Source organism: Aotus nancymaae, unplaced genomic scaffold (assembly GCF_030222135.1).
Source record: "Aotus nancymaae isolate 86718 unplaced genomic scaffold, 86718_ANA_hifiasm-v0.15.2.pri h1tg000036l, whole genome shotgun sequence".
Taxonomy (NCBI): domain Eukaryota; kingdom Metazoa; phylum Chordata; class Mammalia; order Primates; family Aotidae; genus Aotus; species Aotus nancymaae.
Window position 1 is genome coordinate 51,857,202 of NW_026988450.1, and position 25,665 is coordinate 51,882,866.

General features: G+C 39.6%; 1 protein-coding gene across 1 annotated transcript in view; it reads left to right on the plus strand.

Moving 5' to 3' along the window:
• The first annotated feature begins 1,859 nt into the window (after positions 1-1,859).
• Positions 1,860-25,665, plus strand: part of LOC135278044 (integrator complex subunit 8-like) — a 91,071-nt gene continuing 67,265 nt past the window's right edge. Inside the window, 11 exon segments of the mRNA XM_064384474.1 lie at positions 1,860-2,004; positions 3,277-3,451; positions 5,405-5,545; positions 5,864-5,935; positions 7,429-7,480; positions 9,941-10,123; positions 13,763-13,870; positions 15,676-15,705; positions 15,707-15,838; positions 18,467-18,567; positions 19,327-19,468. Of these exon segments, the coding sequence (XP_064240544.1) occupies positions 1,875-2,004; positions 3,277-3,451; positions 5,405-5,545; positions 5,864-5,935; positions 7,429-7,480; positions 9,941-10,123; positions 13,763-13,870; positions 15,676-15,705; positions 15,707-15,838; positions 18,467-18,567; positions 19,327-19,468 (1,266 nt within the window). The 5' untranslated portion in view covers positions 1,860-1,874.

Sequence of the window (25,665 nt, forward strand, 5' to 3'; positions counted from 1 at the left end):
GAATCATGTACAGTAGTCTCTTACCTAGGGGGAGACATTCCAATACTCCTAATGGATGCCTGAAGCCAAGGATGGTACCTAGCTCTGTATATTTTTCCCCATATATACGTACCTATGATAACATTTAATTTATAAATTAGGCACAGTAAGAGATTAACAATAATAACTAATAATAAAATAGAACAATTATAACCCTATGCCAGCATCACTGCTCTTGTGCTTTGGGGCTATTATGAAGTAAAATAAGAGTTACTTGAACACAAGCACTATGATACCTTGATTATAAAGCTAGTAACTGAGAGGATACTAAGTGACTAACAGCAGGTAGTGTAGACAGCTTGATACACTGGATACAGGGATGACTCATGGTCCTCGACGGATGGAGGGTGGGAGATTCCATCATGCTATTGACAACAGCACACAATTTAAAACTCATAAGTTGTTTATTTCTAGAATTTCCCATTTAACATTTTCCAGTCTCGTTTGACTGCGGGTAGCTGAAACTCTGAAACACAAAACTGTAGATAAAGGGGGACTACTGTGCATGAAAATGATTTGCACATCTAAAAGCACTATATGATATTAGCTAACATTTATTAATGTTTCAAGGTTTCAGGACCTGTTTAGGAAGCTTACCTGGCCGGCGGCTCATGCCTGTAATCCCAGCATTTTGGGAGGTCGAAGCGGGTGGATCACCTGAGGTCAGGAGTTTGAGAACAGCCTGACCAACATGGCGAAGCCCCCTCTCTACTGAAAACACAAAAATTAGCCAGGCGTGGTGGTGCATGCCTGTAATCCCAGCTACTTGGGAGACTGAGGCAGGAGAATCGCTTGGACCCGAGAGGCGGAGGTTATGGTGAGCAGAGGTTATGGTGAGACTTTTTTTTTTTTGAAACTTCGTCTAGAAGCAGCAGCAGCAGCCGCAGCTTACCTGTATTATCTCATTTACCTGCGTTATCCTTTAGCTCTGCTTCAATTCTTTGATCAACTCTAAAATTAGGCATTATTATCCCTGCTTTACAAATGTGGAAACTAAGATTCAGAGAGGTTAAATAGCCTATCCAAAGTATTAGAAGGTGAACTCCAGAGGTTGCACTCTTAATCAGGTCACGATCTGTGAATGTACCTTTTTTCAGTTTTAATCGTTTGTTAATAAAAAATACAAGAACATCACAGAACGGAGGGAAATCTAAGATGGGGTTAACAACGCCTCTAGCGGGGACATCAAAAGGATTAACTAGGCTCTGCGTATCGGGAACTAGCCCTGAGAAGAAGCAGGAGAAAGGCTGGATCTCACTGCGTGCAGCCATCGTCCAGGAAGCGGGCAGGACGCTCGTGCCCACTGCAGGACAGCGGGAGCATCTGCGGAGAGGACCCAGGTGCTAGGAAATCTCAGAAATGGGAACCGGGAAATTGAAAGCACCGGAGATAAAGTTAGCCTGGGTCACAAATAGAACCCGTCGCATTCGCCTTTACGAAAATATTGAGGCCCGCTGCAACCCTAGATGAGGCTGTCTCATTTTCTCTCTTGAGAACTAGCAGGAAACAGAACTACCACCACCCGCGACCCGGCTTCACGCGTTGCCGTCTCCTATGGCAACCGGGAGGAGGCGTGGTTCGAAGGTTAGTCACGCCCCTTCCTTCTCCAACCCTAACAACGATTGGTCCGAAGGCGCGGCGGTGGCACGAGGAGGCAGATCCAGGACCGTTGCTCCGGCTAGCCCGCGCCGCCATTTTGGGTTGTGTGAGTTTGCGGGGCGTTTGGAGCGTGGCCTCTCTCCCGCCGGGTTCCGCTGACCGCTGGTCCCGGCCCGTATCCAAGTGTCAGGTTGGAGCCGGGAAGCGGCCCTGGTGGTGGCGGCGGCGGGGGCAGGATGAGCGCGGAGGCGGCGGACCGGGAGGCGGCCACCTCCAGCCGGCCCTGCACCCCGCCGCAGACCTGCTGGTTTGAGTTCCTGCTGGAGGAGTCACTGTTGGAGAAACATCTGCGCAAGACCTGCCCGGGTGAGCACGGCGTCTGCACCTGGGGAGCGGGACGCCGCCACCGGCGCTGCCCGCCCGGCCTCCCTCCCTTCCCCGCTTTCTCGGCCACCGAAGCTGCGGCCTGGGAGGCGCGCAAGGGAGCCCAGCTCCGGCGGGGCTCTTCGCTTGCCTAAAACGTGCCCGGGTGGAGGGTCAAAGAAAAGCTGGAAACAAAGGCTCTCCCACCCCTGCAGGGGCGGGCTTGGCGCTGTCAGCCCAAACCCTTCTGTCCTTTTTACTGTTGGGGTTTTGAGCCTGCGAGGCGCGTCCTGTGGTTGCTTGGGTCGGGGAGGCTGACCGGACCCCTCCTTCACTGAACCCCAAGCGGAATAAATTCAGGGAAATGGGGAGAATCGGCTGTGGGATGCTGATTCTGACGCTAGTTATTAGGTTCCTAAACATTTTGTTTTTCAATGAAGGAATTTTATTGACTCTTAATTATTCCAAAGTCGGGTCGTAAATAAGAAAATATTTTAAAGCAGGAACTGCTGCACTTTTGTAAGATGGTTTTTTATACTGATGATAATGATTAATAACCTAGTTAAATGGTTGTGATTAGGGAAGGAGGAAGACTCCAGGCATTCTCAAAAAAGGTATTGGCACGGAAAGGTAAGTTCCTCAGACAGCATTTTGCTAAATTCAAATCTGTATATGGCTTACTCGGTCTCATAGACTGGCGTTAAGTGATAGAGACCACCGTGTAAGTAGTTTGCGTACTTAGGCAGTTTTGCCAGCTGTATAATGCCCTAATTCATTCCTTTTGAAAGATACTTGTTGACTGCTTACAGGGTGCCATGCACTGTGCTTAATTGTTCACATCTGTGACCTCCTTTAACTCAGTCTTCATAATGATCATGTGAAGTCGGTAATATCCTCTATTTTGCATTGGAGGAAACAGGTGCAGAGGTAACTTGATGGAGGTCTCCGTAATTAAGTGTCAAAATAATAGTTCTAATGCTTGTATCTCATTCTTCTAATTGGCAGTGGTTATTTGCAGAACCAGAAATCTATAACTATCATGTGCTACCCTGTGAGGTGCTGTTTTTGCTTGCTTCTACACTGATCTGTTACCCTTCCTCCTTACCACTCTTCCTGATCTTCCTCTTTAACTCCCAAGCACACTTTTTACATATGGTATTTCTTAGTCATTATAACAGCACAGCTGTTTGGACTCCTTTTGGGGCAGAAAAAAATCCTTTTGTATCTTCATAATTAAAACTTAAATTTAAGAATTTATATTCTTTTAAATCCTAGATCCTGCACCGGTTCAACTTATAGTTCAGTTTTTGGAACAGGCTTCCAAACCTTCAGTTGATGAACAAAACCAAGTTCAACCTCTGCCTGATAACAAGAGAAATCGTATTTTAAAACTATTTGCTCTTAAAGTTGCTGCACATTTGAAGTGGGACTTAGACATATTAGAGAAAAGGTACATAAAATTTCAGTGAAATTTCATCTGATGTACTATTTAAATGTCTTAGTTTATTTCTATATATGCTTTTATGATACTGGCTCTTAAAAATTACAGGCTGGGCGCCGTAGCACCACGCCTGTAATCCCAAGCACTTTGGGAGGCCAAGGCAGGCAGATTACTTGAGGTCAGGAGTTCCAGACCATCCTGGCCATCAGGATGAAACCCCATTTCTAGCCGAGTGTGGTGGTGGGTGCCTGAAATCACAGCAGCTTGAGAGGCTGAGGCACGAGAATTGCTTGAACCTGGGAGGCTGAGGTTGTCCAGCCTGGGTGATAGAGTGAGACTCAGGAAAAAAATAATGATAAAATAAAGACTATATATTCTTGATAAAATATGCAGGAATAACATTACTTTTAATGTGATAACGAGAGAAAATCCACGCCTAAACTGTTGTAAATTTCTCAATTGACTTACGTATCTGAAGACAATGAATAAAAATTAATGGTAGATGTGTAGTATTATGGATGATTTGCTATTGAATAATTGAGTTAATTTTACTGGTCATAAATCACTATCTCCTATTGAAACAGCTGATCTAGAATCAGTGCTTATTTGCTTAAAAATACTTTTAACCCTGTGGTTAGGAAATGATTTATTTTCATCCCCTTCTCATCACAATTAAATACCTTATAGGAAATTGGGAAAAATTCAGAAAACAGGAAATAATTGGGGAGGGAGAGGTTTCTTTTCTTTTCTTTTTTTTTTTTTTTTTAAACATTTTCATGTAATTTTTGTTCTTTCCTCTCCATAGGCTTAAAGTTGTGATCATACCCTATGAACATTTCCCCTTTGTAATTTTTTGGAGAGGATTCCGTTGTATGGATAATTTGTTAACTGTTCCTTAATTAACAGTAAATCAGTTGATTTGTAGTTTTTCACTATTATAAATCACAGGGCCTTAAATATCTTTGCTCATAAAATTATCTGTATTTTGAGTTGTATCCTTAGGATACTTAAATTGCTGGATCATGTGGTATAAACATTTTTAAGACAGATACATATTGCCCATTGCATTCCAAAAGAGTTTATACTCTAACCAGTAGTATTCAAAACCCCCCCTTTTAAACCACATTCTTCAGCATTAAATATTAGACTTTTTGAAATGTATTTTTAATTTGAGGGGGGAACCCATACGTGATTGAAGAGACATCAACAGATAGCAGTGAGTACAAAGAAGTATGGCATGTGCGAGGCAGCTGGAAAATTGAACACTGATAGGCTGTTCAGTAAGCAAGTCTAAATTTTTTAGATGTGAAATTAATATCATGATTAAGAGTGAATTTTGAGATATATTCTGAAATATTTATGGACAGAATGATTTGGGAAGTGGATAAGAGTAGAGATGAAATAAGATTGGCCATCAGATGATAACTGCTAAATGATGGTTACATAGGGGTTCGTTATATTCTGTCTACTCTTTTTTTTTTTTTGAGACGGAGTTTTGATCTTGTTGCCCAGGCTGGAGTGCAATGGCACGATCCTGGCTCACTGCAAACCTTCGCCTCCCAGGTTCAAGCGATTCTCCTGCCTCAGCCTCCTGAGTAGCTGGGATTACAGGTGTGTGTCACCACACCTGGCTAAGTTTTGTATTTTTAGTAGAGATGGGGTTTCTCCATATTGGTCAGGTTGGTCTTGAACTGCCAACATCAGGTGATCCGCCTGCCTCGGCCTCCCAAATTGCTGGGATTATAGGTGTGAGCCACCACACCTGGCAATATTCTGCCTATTTATGTTTTAAGTTTTTTCATAATAAAAAGTTCTTAACATCTTTCCATATTTGATTGGTAAACCCGAAGATGTGGTTCCTTGACAATGTAGCTATTTTCAGTGAGGATATGGAATTGTTGTATGTGTTTTGTGTTTCTTCCACAGTTAACATGCAAACATGTACGTTTTGCTTCTTTTAAGTTTGTCTGTTCCAGTGTTGAATATGCTACTAAATGAACTACTCTGTATCAGTAAAGTTCCTCCTGGGACAAAGCATGTAGACATGGATCTGGCCACTGTACCTCCAACCACTGCCATGGCTATACTTCTCTACAGTAGATGGTAAATATTTTCATAAACCCAGAAGGTGTTGGGCAACCTCTCTTTTATTGCACTGTGGCTTTTAGGGGTATGCTTTTAATGGACCCGTTCTGCTGCAGAGATTTCTCAGATCTTGGGAACTGTGAGTCTGATGGTGGAGAAAATTTGTGACTGCATAGATGAAAAGCAGTCTAATAAAAATGTGGATGATTTATGAAGGCTTTACCACATGCCATTTAATGCTTCAGATAATTTATACAAACCTGAGGAGTACTTGAAGAAATAATTGAAATGACATTTATAATGTATTAAATTTTCTTTTTCCTGTCTTTTTTTCAGGGCAATTAGGACGATCGTTCAAAGTAGTTTTCCAGTCGAACAGGCAAATCCTGGACCCCCTCAGTTAAGTGTGTAAGTTGACAGCTATGACCCTTCCTGGCACTTTTTTCATTAGAGTTTTAAAAATGTTTGCAAGTTTTTAATAACCTGTTATACGAAGTAGAATAAGAATAGGAGGGCAGAAGGCCTATATGAAGGTTTGTTTGAAGGAGTTAGAGAGACTAGAGAGTCAGGTAGTGTGCTAGGTACAGAGCTCTGAGAAGGGAAGCACTTTGGGAATTGTGCCATTTATCTGAAAGCATTGAGTTTTTGTTTCGTTTTGTTTTTTGAGATGGAGACTCGCTCTGTCGCCCAGGCTGGAGTGCATTGGTACGATCCCAGCTCACTGCAGCCTCTGCCTCCTGGGTTCAAGTGATTCTCCCATCTCAGGCTCCTGAGTAGCTGGGAGTGCAGGTGTTCGCCACCACACCCAGCTCATTTTTGTATTTTTTAGTAGAGGTGGGGTTTTGCCATGTAGGCCAGGCTGCTGTTGATCTCAGGTGACCTCCCTTGGCCTCCCAAGGTGCTGGGATTATGGGTGTGAGCCATGGCACCCAGCCTGCTATTTTTTTCATTTAATTAAATTGTCTTGAAGAAGATACATTTCTATGTGGGGAAATTAATATATGTAAATATTAGAGTACAATTAGAGTGGTTGGTTGTATCTGGAGGTTTTCTTTTTTAAAATTTAAAATTTAATTTAATTTTTATTTTTGAGACGAAATCTCACTCTTTTGCCCAAGCTGGAGTGCAGTGGCATGATCTCAGCTCACTGCAACCTCCACCTCCTGGGTTCAAGCAATTCTCCTGCCTCAGACTCCTGAGTAGCTGGGACTACAGGCACACGCCACCATGCCTGGCTATTTTTTTTTTGTATTTTTTAGTAGAGAGAGAGTTTCACCATGTTGGCCAGGCTGGTCTTGAACTCCTGACCTTGTCATCCTCCCTTCTTGGCCTCCCAAAGTGCAGGGCTTACAGGTGTGAGCCACCATGCCTGGCCTAGATTTTTTATTTTTAAGGCTAGTCAAGTGAAGCTGTGGGAGTGGAGAAGGATAGAGTTTTAAACCTGATCTTAATTTCCATGTGGCAGCTTACCCAAATTTGGAGCTAGAGAGCATAGTTTCTAACTTGATACAAATGAGCTTTTGTTAAGTTTTGCTCTTAAATTGAGTAAATGAGGCTGGGTGCTGTGGCTCACACCTGTTATCCTAACACTTTGGGAGGTTAAGGTGGGAAGATTACTTGAGCCCAGGAGGTTGAAGTTGTAGTGATGGTGCCACTGTACGCCTGGATGACCGGGAGACCCCGTCTGAAAAGCAGAAAACCCAAACAAAGTAAATGAGAAAATACTGGTAAGTTAATGAGCATCATAATAGTTGAGGTTTTTTTCCAAACATGAAAATAAATAACATTAAAAACAGTCTTATTTAAACTGAACCTGACTTTCAAGAATGATGCTCTTTAGATTTTTTTTTTAGTCTTGAGAGTAACTTTTAATACTTTTGTTTTCAATTGTTTTTCTTTAGTGTGAATCACATGCAACAGGAAAAAGAGCTAACGGAAAACATTTTGAAAGTGGTATGTACTGGCACCCGTTATACGGTAACATTTGAGGAACAACTTTAGAGCAGCAGTCCCCAACCTTTTTGGCACCAGGGACTGGTTTTGGGGAAGACGATTTCCAGGAAACTGAATGGGGGGCGGGGTGGGGGTGGTTTCAGGATGATTCAAACACATTACATTTATTGTGCACTTTATTTCCATTATTATTACATTGTAATATATAAGGAAATAATTATCCAGCTCACTTAGAATCAGTGGAAACCCTGAGCTTGTTTTCCTGCAGCTAGGTGGTTCCATCTGGGGCTGGTGGGAAACAGTGACAGCTCATCAGGCATTAATTCTCACAAGTAGCGTGCAACATGGATCCCTCACACCTATCGTGTAGTTCACGATAGGGTTGTGCTCTGATGAGAATCTGATGACCCCATTGATCTGATAGGAGGTGTTGCTCAGGCTATAATGTGAGTGATGGGGAGCGGCTGTGAATACAGATGAAGCTTCTCTTGGTTACAGATGAAGCTTCTCTTGCTTACCTGCTCCTCACTTCCTGCTGTGCAGCCTGGTTCCTGGTACCAGTACGTGGCCTAGGGGTTGGGGACCTCAGAGATGCATCTTCTAATCTGGGGGGACGCAAGAGTTGAGAAGGTCTTAAGTGCAGTGACATTAAGGTTTTTACTATTAGGATATAGGTATTATTCTAAATCACACATAGACTTTCAATTCTAATAGTAGAGTACTTTACCGCTATTTGTAAATTTCATGATACATTAGTTGATATGAGAAACTGATTTGACAGGTGATGTCTTTATCGTATCTTTTGTATTTTTCAAAAACTCTATGACAAACATGTATACTTTATATTTTAAAAATTGACTATTTCACGATACATTCGTTGATATGAGAAACTGATTTTACAGGTGATGTCTTTATATTCTTTTGTATTTTCCAAAAACACTATGACAAACGTATACTTTATATTTTAAAAATTACTTTTATAATAAGTTATAGCAGTTTTTAATTTTAATTTTAATTTTTTTTTTTTTTTGAGATAGCGTATTGCTCTGTCGCCCAGGCTGGAGTGACAGTGATGTGATCTTGGCTGACTGCAACCTCTGCCTCCCTGGTTGAAGCAATTCTCCAGCCTCACCCTCCCGAGTAGCTGGGACTATAGGCCTGTGCCACCATGCCCAGCTAATTTTTTGTATTTTTAGTAGAGATGGGGTATAACCCTGTTGGCCAGGCTGGTCTCGAACACCTGACCTCAAGTGATCTGCTTGCCTCGGCCTCCCAAAGTGTTGGAATTATAGGCGTGAGCCACGGCACCGGGCCTAGCAGTTATTTTTAAATTGATCTACATAATAGAAAATTAGAAACCTGAGAGTTTCTGTAATTTAGAAATGATCTCTGTAATTAACACCTACAGTGTTCCAGATTACCATGTGAGGTGTAGGGGCTGGGCAAGGAGAGAAAAAGATAAGAAACGATCTGTATTTTCTTGTATAGCAAATATGCTCTATTATTTAGGAATGTGGAAGTTTTGTTATCTAGTTCCTAATAAAATGGCTGGCATGTTGAAGCACAGGCATTTCTTGAATAAATCAAGTGGAATAGTGCAAATCTTTTTTAGACAGGGTCTGACTCTGTTGCCCAGGCTGGAGTGCAGTGGCCTGATCTTGGCTCATTGCGGCCTCCACCTCCTGGCCTCAAGCGATCCTCCCACCTCAGTGTTCTCAGTATCTGGGACTACAGGCACGTGCCACCACATTTGGCTAATTTTTGTATTTTTTGTAGAGATGGGATTTTGCCATGTTGTTCAGTCAGTTCTCAAACTTCTGGACTCAAGCGATTCACCCACCTCAGACCCCCAAAGTGCTGGGATTACATACATGAGCCACTGTGTCCAGCTAAATCTTCAAAGCATTAGCTTTTCTTTCTTTTTTAGACAGAGTATCATTCTGTCACCAGGCTGGAATGCAGTGGCACAATCTTAGCTCACTGCAACCTCTGCCTCTTGGGTTTGAGCAATTCTCATGCCTCAGCCCCCCAAGTAGCTGGGATTACAAGTGTGCATTAGCACACCCAGCTAATTTTTGTAGTTTTAGTTGAAACGGAATTTCTCCACTTTGGCTAGGCGGGTCTCGAACTCCTGGCCTCAAATGATCCTCCTACCTTGCTTGGTCTCCCAAGGTGTTGGGATTACAGGTATGAGCCACTGCACCTAGCCTAAAGCATTAACTTTTCTACAGAAAAAGATATACTAGTCTTTCCTGTTTTTCATATTTTCTAATCTCACAGTAGGAACTTATTTTCTTTGCTTTAAGGTAACTTTATTACAACAAATTTAATTGTACTCTTGCTGTGTTAAATTTGTTTTAATAGCTTAGTCGACTGAGCTACTAAATATACTATACATACTTTTGGTTAGTATAATCAATTGCTATTTTTGTATTTTAATTTGTTTATTGATTTTTGTAGCTGAAAGAACAAGCTACTGATTCTATTTTGGTACTAGAGGCAGCCCTAAAATTAAACAAGGATCCTTATGTCCCTACGATGAGAACTCTAGATTTATTGGCCATGGAACCAGGCATGGTAAATGGAGAAACTGAGAGTTCTACTGCTGGATCGAAAGTCAGAACCGAAGAAATGCAGTGCCAGGTATTTGTTTGATATTTAATTAATGTATGGCAATTTTTTTGGAAAATCTTATATGAGGTTATCCTCCTATTTTTAATTAGAATTTATTTCTGCTTTTGTCTCTTAAGATGCTATTAAAGCTGCATTGTTTTTATACATTTATAAGATTTGACATTTTTCTGAAAGAAATGGAAGGGAAATTTTATGTGATCTATTGTCTCTGAAATAGTTTCCTGATTGTATTTAGGAGACAGAGTTTAAGTACCGAGAATACGGTTATATATAATTGATTTGCAGTTCATTCATATTATGAGAAATGTAATCAGAACAAAAGAAAATGAAAACTAATAACGTGCTGGACTTTGAAAAATCTAGACCTCAGGAGACACTGTGTAGCTTTTCAGGGATCTTAAGTTTGCCCACTTTCTCTAACTCTGGGCCCCTCACTCATTTCACAGCTTTCAGTTGATGCTTATTGTCGGATATTACTTTATGTGTTTATGTCTTCTTTTTTCCCTACTGGATTATAAACTCTTTGACATCTCCTTTTTTTTTTTTTTTTTATAAATGTTCTGTGTCTTACTTTCTAGAATAGAACCTTGAGTAAAATAGAGATATTAAAGTATTCAGCAATTTCCTAGAGAGTGCTACTAGAATCATGCCTTCTAAATTGTATTCTCTTTCTTCAGTCATATGAGTTGGCATGGCTTCTTTATCACTAATTCCTTTTCTGGAAAGGTGTAAAAATAGTTATGACAGTTTTGGGAAGGTGTCTGAATAGATGAGCTGTTTCCAGAGCTGAAGGTAATCATTTATTTAAGGCCTGATGAGCTGGAGTTTACAGCAGGAGTAGGAGTAATGAAGTATTGAGACTTGGTAACCTTTTTTTCTTTAAAGTTTTAATTATTTATAGAGTCTCCCTATGTTGCTCAGACTGGTCTCGAACTCCTGGGCTCAAGGGATCCTCCCACCCCCGCCCCCCAAAGTACTGGGATTACAGGATACTTGGTGGTAACCTTTTAAAATCACTGATGATCTTGCATACAGTAGTGTTACTGGTGCATAGTTTCTCATGATTTTTCAAAACTTGTTTAAAAGTTGTTGATAACACTTCTGATTTTCACAATATGGTGGATGATACAACCTGAAAACAAAACTTCTGTAAAACATCTATATGTGCTAGGTAAACTATCAACTGTTCTTTTACTTACATAGCTGAGTGACAGTTCCTGTTTTTTGAAAGGCAAATTGATGGTAACACTCATTTCCTGGCATGATAATATTTAAAGTAGGTTCTTTATTAAAATTTACCTGAGACTTAAAAGAAAAATCGTTATTTTTTTCCCCAATAAAACCAGGTCTTACTGCCCTTCAGGGCAGCTTCATTATCAGGTTTTTTTTTGTTTTTATAATAAATCTATCGACCACCTATTGACCACTACTAAACTCATTGTAGTGGCTAGTCAGTTACTAGAGTAATACTTGAAAATATCTTTTTGGTATTTTGCAGTCCATCTTTGCCTGGAAAGCAGACTTACACATAACTATAATAAGTGTGTGCGTGTGTGTGTGTGTGTGTGTAATTTTTGCTCTTTTAGCATCCTTTTACTCCAGATAGGATGAACTCTCTAGAACGAAAATCAGCCAAGGGAGGCCGAGGCGGGCAGATCACCTGAGGTTAGGAGTTTTGAGACCAGCCTGGCTAATGTGGTGAACTCCTGTCTCTACAAAAAATACAAAAATTAGCTGTAATCCCAGCTACTCGAGATGCTGAGGCAGGAGAATTGCTTGAACCCAGGAGGAGGAGGTTGCTGTAAAAAAAAAAAGAAAAAAGAAAAAGAAAGAAAAAATCAGCCAAACATGTAGTGTGGTCTAAATAGTGTAAAGCAATGTTGTAGAGGCTAAAAAGAATTAACCTGGATTCGTTGAATTGCACAGAACCATATTTATAAAGCTATCACTAAAGAGTGGTTTCATGATGAACACCAGGCATGATTATGGCGTAGGAGTTTGGAAGAGGAGTAAGTATCTGTTGCCAGAGGTTGGTTTGGTGATATAAAAGGAGTAAGGGATGTGGAATGAAGCTTATTTCTAGGATCTTGTGTGAACAGGGAATTGAGAAGACTGGTATGATTAAAATAGAGTACGGTAGAAAGGTTTAGGAAGAGAGATTAGGCCAGATTCAGAGCTCCTTACATAGCAGGGGAAGAAGTTTGAACTTTCTTCTGTTTTGGGGAATAATTGAAGACTTTGTTTTTTGTTTTTTGTTTTTTTTTTGAGACGGAGTCTCACTCTGTCGCCAGGGTGGAGTGCAGTGTCGTAATATCGGCTCACTGCGACCTTTGCCTTCTGAGTTCAAGCGATTGTCCTGCCTCAGCCTCCTGAGTAGCTGGGACTACAGATGTGCACCACCATGCCCAGTTAATTTTTGTATTTTTAGTAGAGACAGGGCTTCACCATGTTGGCCAGGATGGTTTCCATCTCTTGACCTCCACCCGCCTTGGCCTCCCAAAGTACTGGGATTACAGGCATGAGCCACCTCACCTGGCAAAGACTTTTTAAGTCAGTCAGATTAAGAAGACTTGATCTGTCAGCCATGTGTAGAATAAATTTGAGGAGTTTAGGAATCTGAGTTCAAACATGGGCTCTGCCACTACTTGCGTGCTTTTCATGTCACTTTCTGGGCCTTTGTATTCTTATCCATAAAACGGCCAAGTTGAACTAAATAATCTGAGTCTTTTTTGAGTTTTGCATTTGGTAATTCCAGGTGTCAATCTAAGAAAGCTTTTGGAAAAACATATAAATAAATTCTTTTCTTTTTTGCCTATTGTCCACATCTTACATACAACTTCTGTCATAGAAACATACGACTGGAAAAGTTTTCTAGTTTAGATTTCTTAATTTAACCAATATGTTATGTTAGATGTGTACCACCTTCACTTTTGCGGGGCTCCCTAGCTTTTTTTTCCCTCTCCTGTATTAGAAGAATTTCCGATCTTTTCAGACTTGTAGGAGGCAGAGCCTGCTTCTTATGAAATAAACTGAAAACTCCAGTACTAGCTTTCTCTAACCTTATCTGACTCAAGGGCAGGCATATCACATAAGTTTTACAAAACAGATGGGTACGCTTCTTTTAGACTGAATCAGGAGCTAGTCCTAGTAAGTCATAGCATTGAGGGCGGTGGAGAATCCATTGTGGTGGTACGTAGTGGCAACAGTGACAGTAAAATCTGGTTTCCAGGGGCAGCGCTTGCGGGAATGGAGCTGCTGCTTTCAGGGTCTGCTCCTGGTGGCTACAGGTGACAGGAGCTGTGGAATCTTGTGTTGAGATTGTCTGCAGTGGTGTCTTCATTAGACCAGTGTTGGCTCTCATCTTGACTGCATGCCTCTCTTGCCCTTTTTTCTAGTCAGATTCTTTAGCCTTTCTAACAATTCTGTAGGCAACCTGAAATCTCAGTAAATCGGTTTTCTGCTTAAATTGACCAGAATTGGTTTATGTTGCTTGTGACTAAGAACACTGACAGTAGCACCGCTCCTTGGAATATGTGTTTTTCTGTGTCTTTTTTTCTTTGTTTTCCTGAGATAAAGAGAATTTTGGTTCTGTCAGCTCTTAAGTACCTGAGAAATTGTTAAGCAAATTGGTGTTTATTATTATTTCAGGTGTGCTATGATTTGGGTGCAGCATACTTCCAGCAAGGCTCCACAAATTCAGCTGTTTATGAAAATGCCAGGGAAAAATTTTTTAGAACCAAAGAACTAATTGCAGAGGTAAATCCAGTCATGATAGGCACTTAATATGCAGTTCTTTAAAACATCTATACATTTTTTTGGCTTTGATTTTTGGGATAATAAAAATGTGTTCATTATTTGTAATGTTCAAGAAAGTGCTAAAACTGGTTTTAAAAAATTTGTAGTAATATAACCTGAAAATAACCCCTTTTCCAAATCTAATATATTTTCTTCCCATTTTTTTTTTTCTAGTTAATATGTTTTTGTACAGTTAAGCTCATTGTAAATACTCTGTATCTTGCTTAAATCTTTGACTAGGCATTATAAATGTGTCATGTGGAAGTACTCTGACTTCATTTCCCTTATGCTTGGGCGTTTAGGTTGTTTATTATAAAGCTGCGATGTTTGTATCTTCAAACCTAAATTTTTCTTCAGATTTCAGATACTTTTAAGTTTCTACAAGCATTACCATGTCAGTGGTTATTTTTTTTTTTTCGAGGCTATAATTTATCAAACCAAATTACTACTTTCCAGGTACATTTCTCTCAGGGCACTTCAGTTAGTGTTCAAAAAAAAATTTTTTTTTTTCTAACTTGATGAGTGAAATATGGTATCTTTTATAAACTTGCCTTTCATTAATTCCTAATATGAGTAAACATTTTTACTGTGTTTATGATTTGTGTTTTTATTTTTATGATTCAGATGACTGAATTGTGAAGTGTACAACTAGGTTTTTGTATGCCTGGTGCCTGGAAAAATTCCCGCTTCAATCTCTGCTGTCCTTAGTAGAGATATTGATTAAATGCCCTAGAGGTTTAAATGCTTTCGTTATTCTAGCTAGACCCACTAGAAATCCCCATTTTACTTTGCCTGGGAAATGCATCAGGTTTCTAATTTTGTGGCATTTCAGATACAATAATTTAAAACTTTCATGTTTTTTTCAAACTTTTTTTTTGAATTCTCTGGGTAAATGCATTTCTGTTCTTTCCAATTGAGTGATGATTATGTTTTCTTTGCCCTCTCCATTTTTTTTTTTTTTTTAAGACAGAGTCTTACTGTGTTGCCAGGCTGGAATGATGCAGTGGCATGATCTTGGCTCACTGCAACCTCCAACTCCCTGGTTCAAGCGATTCTCCTGCCTCAGCCTCCTGAGTAGCTGGGATTACAGGGACATGCCATCACACCTAGCTAATTTTTGTATTTTTAGTAGAGACAGGGTTTCACCATGTTGGCTAGGATGGCCTTGATCTCCTGACTTTGTGATCTCTCTGCCTCAGCCTTCCAAAGTGCTGGGATTACAGGTGTGAGCCACCTTGCCCAGCCTGCTCTCTCCTTTAAATCTCTGTCTGGTATATGTCTTTTAAATCCTTTAAGCTTGTCTTTAATTTTAACACCATTTGTTCTTTGCTAATGTCTTGTCATACCTACTTGGTATGATAACGACGTCCACCTTTGTATATTGGCCTGAAAACGCTATACCAAGCTTCAGCAAACTTTTCTTTGTAAAGGGCCAGCTACTAAATATTCCAGGCTTTCTGGGCCATATTCAGTCTCTATTGCATAGTCTTAGTATTTTCTTGTCCCCTTTGAGTAGTTTATAGCCCACAGAAATTGTTCTTAGCTCCAAGGACAAACAACAGACTATAGGCTGGATTTGGCCTATGGCAACAGGTTTTTGACCCCTATTCTAAACCTTTAATCTTTGTTTTTTGGTTCCTCCAATTTTGAATTTTTTATTAGCAATTTATTAGCATTTCCGTGTACTGCTAAAACATGCTAAGGTGGTGCTAGACTATTGTTCATATTACATGAGTGGATAATGGTGTATACCTCTTACTTTACAGATAGGTTCATTATCTCTTCATTGTACCATAGATGAGAGATGAGAAGCGGTTAGCTGGCTACTGTCAAGCGTGTGATGTTCTTGTACCTTCTTCTGATAGTACATCTCAACAATTGACTCCATATAGTCAAGTCCATATTTGTTTGAGATCTGGCAGCTATCAGGTAAGATTTATACGGGGGATGCGCTGGTGTAGTTGAAAAGTTTTGGAAGCCAGACAAAACTAAGTTCGAATCCTGGCGCCACCAGTTTACCGGTTATGCGACTTGGGGCAAGTCATTTACACTGTCAGACCTGCCTGTAATATAATGGTAATAATTTTCCCATTTCCTGAGATTTTATGAAAATCTAGTGAGAAGTTATAGTTCGTAATTTCTAAGGCAAAGCATTACGCAGGTGTTAGTTTTTCATTGTTATTATCTTTTCTTAAAAGTATAAAGTTTGCCTATTTTAAATACATTTTGTAAGAAATACTTGTAAGCAGAACTTTTAACATTAAAAAATTGCAGGTAGACAGCCTTTAGTTGTGTGTGTTTGTTTAGCAGCTGGGATTGTTGGCTGCTAATATATTAATAGCTTTTAGTTTTACAAAACATTAAGTCTCGTGTCTTTTGGATGTATGGCTTGTAGCCCAGCTTTATTAGCCCTTCCAAATAATAAGACTGAAGGAGAAAGGGAGCACAGCAAACATGGCAGTTCTGGTGGGTTTGGATGGTCTGTTGCAGACAGAGCCCGCCTGTCCTTGAGCCTACTCACCATCTCAGTTTGGTTCATGAAAAGGCCTTTATGAGTCGTTTGAGACTTTTGTTGCCTCCCTTCCCCCACCTCTTGGTGTTTATCTTCAGTTTTATTATGAAAATCACTGGGAATTAGAATTATGCTTTTAAAGTCTTTGTTGGAAAGCATTCTAAAGAAGAAACAGTGCATTCGTTCATGTTGTTTAACTCAAAATAGGAATCATGAAATGACAAAGCCATAACTGACTTTTAGTTTTGTGTCTCCAATTGGGTATGATTCCAGCTTTATAGTTTTCGTATCTAGGGGATTTTTTGTTTTTCACAGAAAATAGAGGAAGAGAGAAAATAAGATGGCACTTCTTTCCCCTATTTTTGGCCTTTTTTTTAAAAAAAGTATTGCTTTGTTCTAGGAAAGAAAATTAAACTTTCTTGAAGTTTAATTATACATATACAAGTGAATTTAATAAAGACTAGAGAGCTTTCAATTATATCTCCTTAGTGAAGGTTTATGAAGGGTGAGGTCAATTATCATAAAATACAGATTCTTTAACAAGTTGGCTGGATGTGGTGGCTCACACCTGTAATCCTAGCACTTGGGAGGCCAAGGCAGGAGGATCGCTTGAGCCCAGGAGTTCAGGGTTGCAGTGAGCTATGATAGCACCAGTGTACTCCAGCCTGGGTGACAGAGCAAGACCCTGCCTCAAAAATGAAACGAAAGAAAAACCCAACAAAACAAAAAAGCCTCACTGGAGTGGTAAGACCTGTGCCAATGAGACCTTAGGAATATCACCCAGAGATAGGCACATGTCACTGTGACTGTAATAAAGTTCCAAAATATGTAAATCAGAAAATAGTGTAATGGGTAGCTAAGAAGGGGGCAATAACAGTTTTGTGGCAACTCTGAGATTCATCCCTTACAAATTGTATTTCTTCGAATGGGCTTGTGTTTTTATGAACGATGTGAGTTTTGTTTAGTGCTGATGAAGTCGTAGTTGAGCAGCTGTAACAGGTGTGTCTTCTCACATTTGGGAAGCTGCTGTGTTGCTCCTGTAGAGCTCTGCGTTGCTTGTGTTTTGTTACGGAGGTGAAGCTAGTGCTTGCTCCATAGTTTTGAAACCACTTTTGTCAGTACTTTCCTGGTAGTGTGGCTGATTAGCTTCATTTTCAGAAATCTCCCTTCCCCCTTCTCTCCCTAGCACCCCTTCTTTCTTTCCTACTCTTCCATTGCTTGAGAAGGAGCTGAGAAAAAGTCTGTAACAATGGCTCTTTTTTTGTAGTCTACAGATAATATATTTTAAATCATTTAAATTTATTAGAATCACTTCTTAGCATATGTTTTCAGCTGATCCAGGCCTTGCGAAACTCCTGGATCTTGGTCTGGAAATCCTTGAGCCGCTGGTTCTTCAGTTCGATGCTCTCCACCTGCTTCCTCAGCTCTGTCACAGGCTCAGATGATGGCAGACTCCTGGCGGCGGCCTTAAGGTTAGAGAGAATTTTTTGTTGTTGTTTTGAGATGGGGTCTTGCTCTGTCGCCCAGTCTGGAGTACAGTGGCTCGATCTCGGCCCAATGCAGCCTCTGCCTCCTGGGTTTGAGAGAAGCTGGGATTATAGGCACACGCCACAACGCCCAGCTAATTTTTGTATTTTTATTAGGGACAGGGTTTCACCATGTTGGCCTGGCTGGTCTTGAATTCCTGACCTCATGATCCACCTGCCTTGGCCTCCCAAAGTGCTGGGATTACAGGCGTGATGCACCATGCCCAGCCTAAAATTTTTTTCTGATAACATAGCTGAATTGCCCCTTACTGACTGATTCTTTTCTTACCTCTAATTTTTGGTTTGTGATCTTCAATTTTAAAAAAGGGGTAGCAGGGCTGTTTTTGCCCTTAACCAAATTTTAGAATTTAGGAAGAAAAGGTAAACTATTTCTGTGATTTTTTTTTTTCAACTTGTATTTTCCATTATAGAAAGACTTGTTTAAAGTAAAAAACAAAATAAAAACAAAACTTTGCCATGATTTTTTGAAGTGGGTGCAACTTTTTGTATGTGTTCTAGGAGGTAATACAGATTTTCATTGAAGACAACTTAACTTTGAGTTTACCTGTCCAGTTCCGACAGTCAGTACTAAGAGAACTCTTTCAGAAAGCTCAACAGGGGTAAGTGAGTAAGTTGAAACATTACTTTTTGGTTTTTGAATAAAATAGCAATGCATTCTGGCTTATCAGAACCACACCTTCGAATTACTTTTATGACTCTGACATTATTTTCATGTTGTTAGTATATGAGAAATAAACATAGCCAGAGGAGCCACTCTGGTGTTCCTCTATCTAGTCCATTCTAAAAGTGCTTGGAGGGGCCAGGCGCCGTGGCTCATGCCTGTAATCCTAACACTTTGAGAGGCCGAGGTGGGTGGATCTGTTGAGGTCAGGAGTTCAGCCTGACCAACATGGTGAAACCCTGTCTCTACCAAAAAATATAAAAATTAGCTGGGCGTGGTGGTGCACACCTGTAGTCCCAGTTACTCAGGAGGCTGAGGCACAAGAATTGCTTGAACCCAAGAGGTGGAGGTTGCTGTGAGCTGAGATTGCACTACTGCATTCCAGCCTGGGTGACAAAGCAAGAGTCTGTCTCAAAAAAAAAAAAAAAAAAATGCTTGGGGGAAAAATTATGTATAGCAGAATTTCATTCTGTTGCCTGATATGTAACTAAATTGTCCCTTGATAGACTCAAAACCTGTCTGCTTGCTTTCTCCCCACAATTTGGTATATATTTATTAGTATGCTTGAATTGCTTGAATATCCTAAAATTTTACCTCTCAAAAACAAATGGCTCATTCTTGTGAATATAATTTTGTAATATACACTTTTCTTTTACACAAAAAACAACGCTAGTTGATCTACTTTTGTGTTCTACAGAAATGAAGCTCTAGATGAAATCTGTTTTAAAGTGTATGCCTGTAATACAGTCCGTGATATACTGGAAGGCAGAACAATTAGTGTTCAATTCAACCAGCTATTTCTTAGACCTCATAAAGAGAAAATAGACTTTCTTCTTGAGGTAGGACATGTTTTTCTTTCCCCTTTTGATTTATAATTTGCTTTAGGCTTACCAGTAACCTCTTAATTGCCAAATCCAGTGCCTTTTTTTCTGTCTGCCCTGCCTTTCTGTGTTCGACAGTTGGCACTTGTGACAGATTATGCCGTTCTGCCTTGTCTTCTACTGTAACTCTTTTTCTAGTTCTCCCCCATGTTTCTTCAGAATCTTTATTGGATTCTCCTCAGTCTTTCATTGACTTCTTCTTTGCTCTTCCTTTAGTGTTTCTGTTTATAGAACTTTTATCTTTGGCTCACTCATTTTTTATTCACTTCCAAAGCTTCACTCATTTGTTTCATCAGCTGTTTACTAAGAACTCCCAAATCAAACCTCTAGTCTCTCCTGTGTGCTGTGGGGTCTGTGTTTCTGCTGCATCACTCTACCTCTGTCTTAACAGTCTTAATGTTACAGACATTGAGAGAAATATATAAAGCACAGGTAATACCACTTCCAAAGATACAGTGTTGCCAGCTCTCTAGAAGCGTTTGTTGTGGTCTTTACAACCTCCTCTGCCTTCCCTTGAGGCGGCCACTGTCCTGGACTTCCGTGATCATCAATTTCTTGCTTTCTTTTCAGTTGTATCCCCTCTGTATGCATCCTGAAAGAACAATCTTTAATTTGCCTGTTTTGAACTTCATATAAATGGAATCATACAATATGTGCTCTTTATCTTCTTTCACTAAACATTGTATTTGTGAGATTTATTCAAGTTGTATATAAACACAATTTTTTTCATTGATTTAAGATGTTAGAATATTATATGGACCACGCCACAGTTTCTTCATTATTATGATGGGAGACATTTGTGTTTTTTATAGTTTATGGCTGTATACACATACGATGATGAATATTTGTGTTTATAGTTTTTGCTGCTTGGAACATACTTGTACATGTATCTAGGTGCACATATGCACCAGTTTACATTATATACCTAGGGAAAAATAGATCTGCAACATTACTCTTTAGTATCCAAGTGGTTTGTACCACCAGCATGCCTGAGTGTTCTCATCGTTCAGTATCCTTGTTAACATTTGCTATTGTCAGATCACCTGTGAGGTGGTTTTCTAACAGTACCTCATTGAGGTTTTCATTTCTACAACTCTTCATTCAGTTTTTACTCATGGATTTTGTTTTTTGAGGTACCTTTTCCAAGTGTTATGCCTCTTTTTTTTTTTTTTTTTTTTTTTTCTTTTTTTTGAGACAGTTCTGCTCTTGTTGCCCAGGTTGAAGTACAATGGCTTGATCTCAGCTCGCTGCAACCTCTGCCTCCCAGGTTGAAGCAGTTCTCAGGCCTCAGCCTCCCAAGTAGCTGGGATTACAGGCATGCGCCACCATGCCTGGCTAATTTTTGTATTTGTAGTAGAGACAGGTTTCACCATGTTGGCCAGGCTGGTCTCGAACTCCTGACCTCAAGTGATCCTCCTGCCTTGGCCTCCGAAAGTGCTGGGATTACAGGAATCAGCTGCTGCACCCAGCTGTGTTATGTCTCATTTTTCTATTAGATTGTCTGTCTTTTTTTCTGGAAGTATCTGTCTTTTTTTCTGGAAGTAGCTTTTTTTTTTTTTTTTTTTTTTGGTAGATCTTTATTCTGTTTTTTTTTTTAACCAATTTTAAATATTGCAAGTATCTTCTCTGAGTTTGTCTTTTAGTTCTCTCTGTTTTATTCTGAGACAGGATCTCGCTGTGTCACCCAAGTTGGAGTACAGTGATTCGATCTCAGCACACTGTAACCTCCAACTCCTGGGTTCAAGCCATCCTCCCACCTCAGCCTCCTGAGTAGCTGGACTGCAGGTGCGTGCCACCATGCCTGGCTAATATTTTGTATTTTTGGTAAAGATGGAGTTTCATCATGTTGCCCAAGCTGGTGTCAAACTCCTGAATGATCCACCCACCTCAGCTTCCCAAAGTCCTGGGATTACAGGCATGAGCCACCACACCCAGCTTAATTTTCTTTATATTGTTCCAAAGTTTAATATCAAATTTACCATATTTTTCCTTTATGACAGTGATTTCTGTGTCTTGTTTAAGAAAGCTTTTTTTCTATCATGTCATGAAGATTTTCTTCTGTGTTATATCTTCTGAAAGTTTTATAGCGTAGCCTTCCTTTCACATTTAGGTCTTTAATCAACCTACAGTTGCTTTTGTGTGAAGTAGGGTGAAGTAGGGAGTGTTCCAGCACCATTTATTGAAAGGTTAATCTTTTCCACCAATCTCTAGGGCCATCTCTATCGTATGCCAAGTGTCTATACCTGTATGGGCCTGTTTCTGAGCCGTTTTGTACCACTTTGCTATTTGTCTGTCCGTACCTCATTATGTCTGTGTCCTGATAGCATCGAGAGCAAGTTCTTCTACCTTGTTTTCAAGGTCACATTGGTTGTTCTTGTCCTTTGTATTTTTAAGTGTATACATTAGACTCAGATTGTCAAGTTTCACAAATCTGTTGAATTTTTGTTTGCAACTACATTAAATTTAGAACCCAGTTTGGAAAGAAAGGATGTCTTTTTTTTAAGCTTCTTTTTTTTATAATAAAATTAATGGACAGCCTCCCAAGCCAAGGTATGCTCAGGAAGACCCCCGAAGAATTTACGTCTTTACATTATTGGGTGTCCTAATCCATGAATGGGTATGGCTCTTGATTTCTTTTTAGGTAGTCTTTAGTGTCCTTTAGAGCTTTCTCATTTTTACATAGAAGTCTTAAATTTTTTTTTCATAGTTCTTTAAACGTAGACTTGAAAACAGCTTATGCAGCCGAGCTCAGTGGCTCACGCGTGTAATCCCAGCACTTTGGCGAGGCCGAGGTGGGTGGATCACAAGGTCAGGAGTTCAAGTCCAGCCTGACCAACATGGTGAAATCCTGTCTCTACAAAAAATGCAAAAATTAGCTGGGCATGGTGGAGCGTGCCTGTAATCCCAGCCCTCAGGAGGCTGAGGAAGGAGAATCACTTGAACCTGGGAGGTGGAGGTTGCAGTCAGCTGAGATCGTGCCACAGCACTCCAGCCTGGATGACAGAGCCAGACTGCATCTCAAAAAAAAAAAAAAAAAGAAAAAAAGAAAATAGTTTGTGCATTGATATAGAAGTATAAGTGAACTTTCTAATAATTTTGTATCCAACAACTTTGCTTAGCTTTTAAAAATTCCATTAATTTATCCATGAATTATTTCATTTTTCTGTGCATGCAGTCAGTCATCTGTTAAAAATGCATTTTGTTTATTCCTTTTCTAACCTTTTAGTTTTGATGTCTTTTTACTTAACATGCTGGCTGTTACCTACAGTGTCCAGAAGTATGAATAGTGAACTGCCTCATCTCACTCCCAGTCTCAGAAGGAAACTTACACTACTTCACCATTTAGAATGATGTTTATTGTAGGTTTTTCTTGTAGCTATCCCTTATCTGATTAAGGAAGTTTCCTTCTTTCCTTAGTTCACTGAACGTCCTGTTTTTAAAATAATGAATTATTTTTAGATTCTATAAATGTTTTTTCTATGTCTATTGTAATGATCACATAATTTCTCTCTTCTTACCTGTTACTGTGATAAAGCATAATTGATAAGCTTTGCATATCTCGAATAAACCCAACTAGGTCATGATCTTTTTTTAATAGAAATTGCTGGATTTGATTTGCTAATATTTGGGTTTTTTTTTCCTATATTCACGTATGAGATTAAGGCACATGTTTTAATTTTTTATTTTTTGAGATGGCGTCTCACTCTGTCATCCAGACTGGAGTGTAGTGGTGCGATCTTGGCTCACTGCAACCTCCTTCTCCAGGTTCAAGTGATTCTCCTGCCTCAACCTCCAGAGTAGCTGAGATTACAGGCACCCGCCACCATGCCTGGCTAATTTTTTTTGTATTTTTAGTAGAGATGGGTTTTCACCGTGTTGGCCAGGCTGATTTCAAACTCCTGACCTCCAGTGATCCTCCCACTTCGGCCTCCCAAAGTGCTAGGATTACAGGTGTGAGCCACCACGCCTGACCAGTGCACTTATTTTTTTCTTTCTTGTCTTGCCTTTGATGTTGGTGTCAAGGTCATCCTTGTCCTGTAAATAAGTTGAGACATCTGTCTTTTTCATTGTCTGGAAAAGTTTGTGTAAAAATGAAGTGATTGCTTCTTTCAGTTTTGGGTAGAATTACCAGTAAAGCCTGGGCCTGGGTAACTTTTTTGTGGGAAGGTTTTTGATCCGTGATTATAGAGCTATATTCTCATTTTTCTAGACTTAGTTTTAAGAAGTTATTTTCTACCTCACCAGAATTTAAGTAGAAAAAAAAAAAAGGAAAAAAAAGAAGTCATTTTCTAAGGATCTGTTCACTTCATCAACAGTTTATTCGTATTAAAATTCATCATTTTTTTTTTTTTTTGAGACAGAGTCTTGCTCTGTCTCCAGGCACCAGGCTGGAGTGCAGTGGCACAGTCTCAGCTCACTTCAACCTCTGCCTCCTGGGTTCAAGCGATTCTCCTGCCTCAACCTCTCGAGTAGCTGGGACTACAGGCACACACCACCACGTGGGCCCAGCTGATTTTTGTATTTTTTTGGTAGAGGCAGGGTTTCACCATGTTGGCCAGGATGGTCTCGATCTCTTGACCTCGTGATCCACCCGCCTCAGCCTCCCAAAGTGCTGGGATTACAGGCAGAATTTATCTTTTTAATATTAAAGCATCTACAGAGATACCCACTAGTTCGAGTTTTTCTTTTTAAAAATTGAGGTGAGTGAAATTCACATAACATGATCTGTTGCTTAACAAAAGTTAACATGTGCTCCCTACATTATTCCATAACACATGTACAATGCATCTTACTATGTGAATAGATAATCTTTTGTAAAAGGAGACTCAAATATTTATTATTCACCATAATATCTTACATGTGGCAGCAAAGAAGCAAAATTATTAGAATGTAAGTATATTTCATATACTCCAAGATACTCAGATGTTATTTACTGATAGGTTAATTTGTTAATCAGAAAATGGTATTTGAATATAGTAAATTTTTTTTTTTTTCAACACAGTAATTTTTAAATACTAGGCTTTGTTTTTGTTTTTGTGTTTTTGAGATTGAGTGTCTCTCTTTCGCCCAGGCTGGAGAGCAGTGGTGTGGTCTTGGCTCACTTGGCAACATCCGCCTTCTAGGTTCAAGTGATTCTCCTGCCTCAGTCTCCTCGAGTAGCTGACTACAGGCGCACACCACCACGCCCAGCTAATTTTTTTTGTATTTTTATTAGAGATGAGGTTCACCCTGTTAGCCAGGGTAGTCTTGAACTGTTGACCTCAGGTGATCCACTTGGCCTCCCAAAGTGCCTACCAAGCCCGGCCTGTTTTTTTTTTTTTTTTTTTTTTTTAAAAACAGTTCTGTTGAGATATAATTCGCATACCATACAGTTCACACATTTTAAGTGTATAAGTCAGTGCTTTTTAGTGTATTCCTAGAGTTGGGCAATTATCACTTCACTTTTTTCACCCCAAAAAGATAATCTCTTACTCGTTACCTCTCACTCCTTGTTTTCCCTCAGCCCCCCACCACCTGAGGCAACTACTAATCTACTTTCTATCTCTATAGTTTTGTCTGTTCTGGATATTTTATATAAATGGAACTATGAAATAGATGGTCTTTTATAACTGGCTTCCTTCACTTAGCATGTTTTCAGTATTGTAGCATGTATCAGTACTTCATTCCTTTTTATGGCTGAATAATACTTCATTGAATGAATGTGCCATAGATTTTGTGTGTTCATTCATTAGGTGGTAGACTTAAGGTTATTTCTACTTTTTGGCAACTGTGAATACTACTTCTATGAGCATTCTATTTTATGTGTGTGTGTCAACGTAGAAAATATTTAACAATTTCTTGAGATTATGGACTTTCACGCTATTTTGGCTTCTTATGAATAATGCATGGGGAAGCATCCTCATCTAATGAATAAATTCAAAATAATATTACGAAAATATTAGTTGTAGATGACTAATATAACCATGACTAGTTTCTTTTCTTTGTTTGCATTGTTTACTTTTTATACTTTGGTTATCTTTTTAACTATTCATGAGCTACTCATGAATATAAAACCATTAATCCTATTTTCATGATAAATCAGTCATTCTTTTCAACCATTTTCTTTTTGTTTTTAAAAATTTTTTATTCAGCTCTTCTGACAGGAGCTACTGATT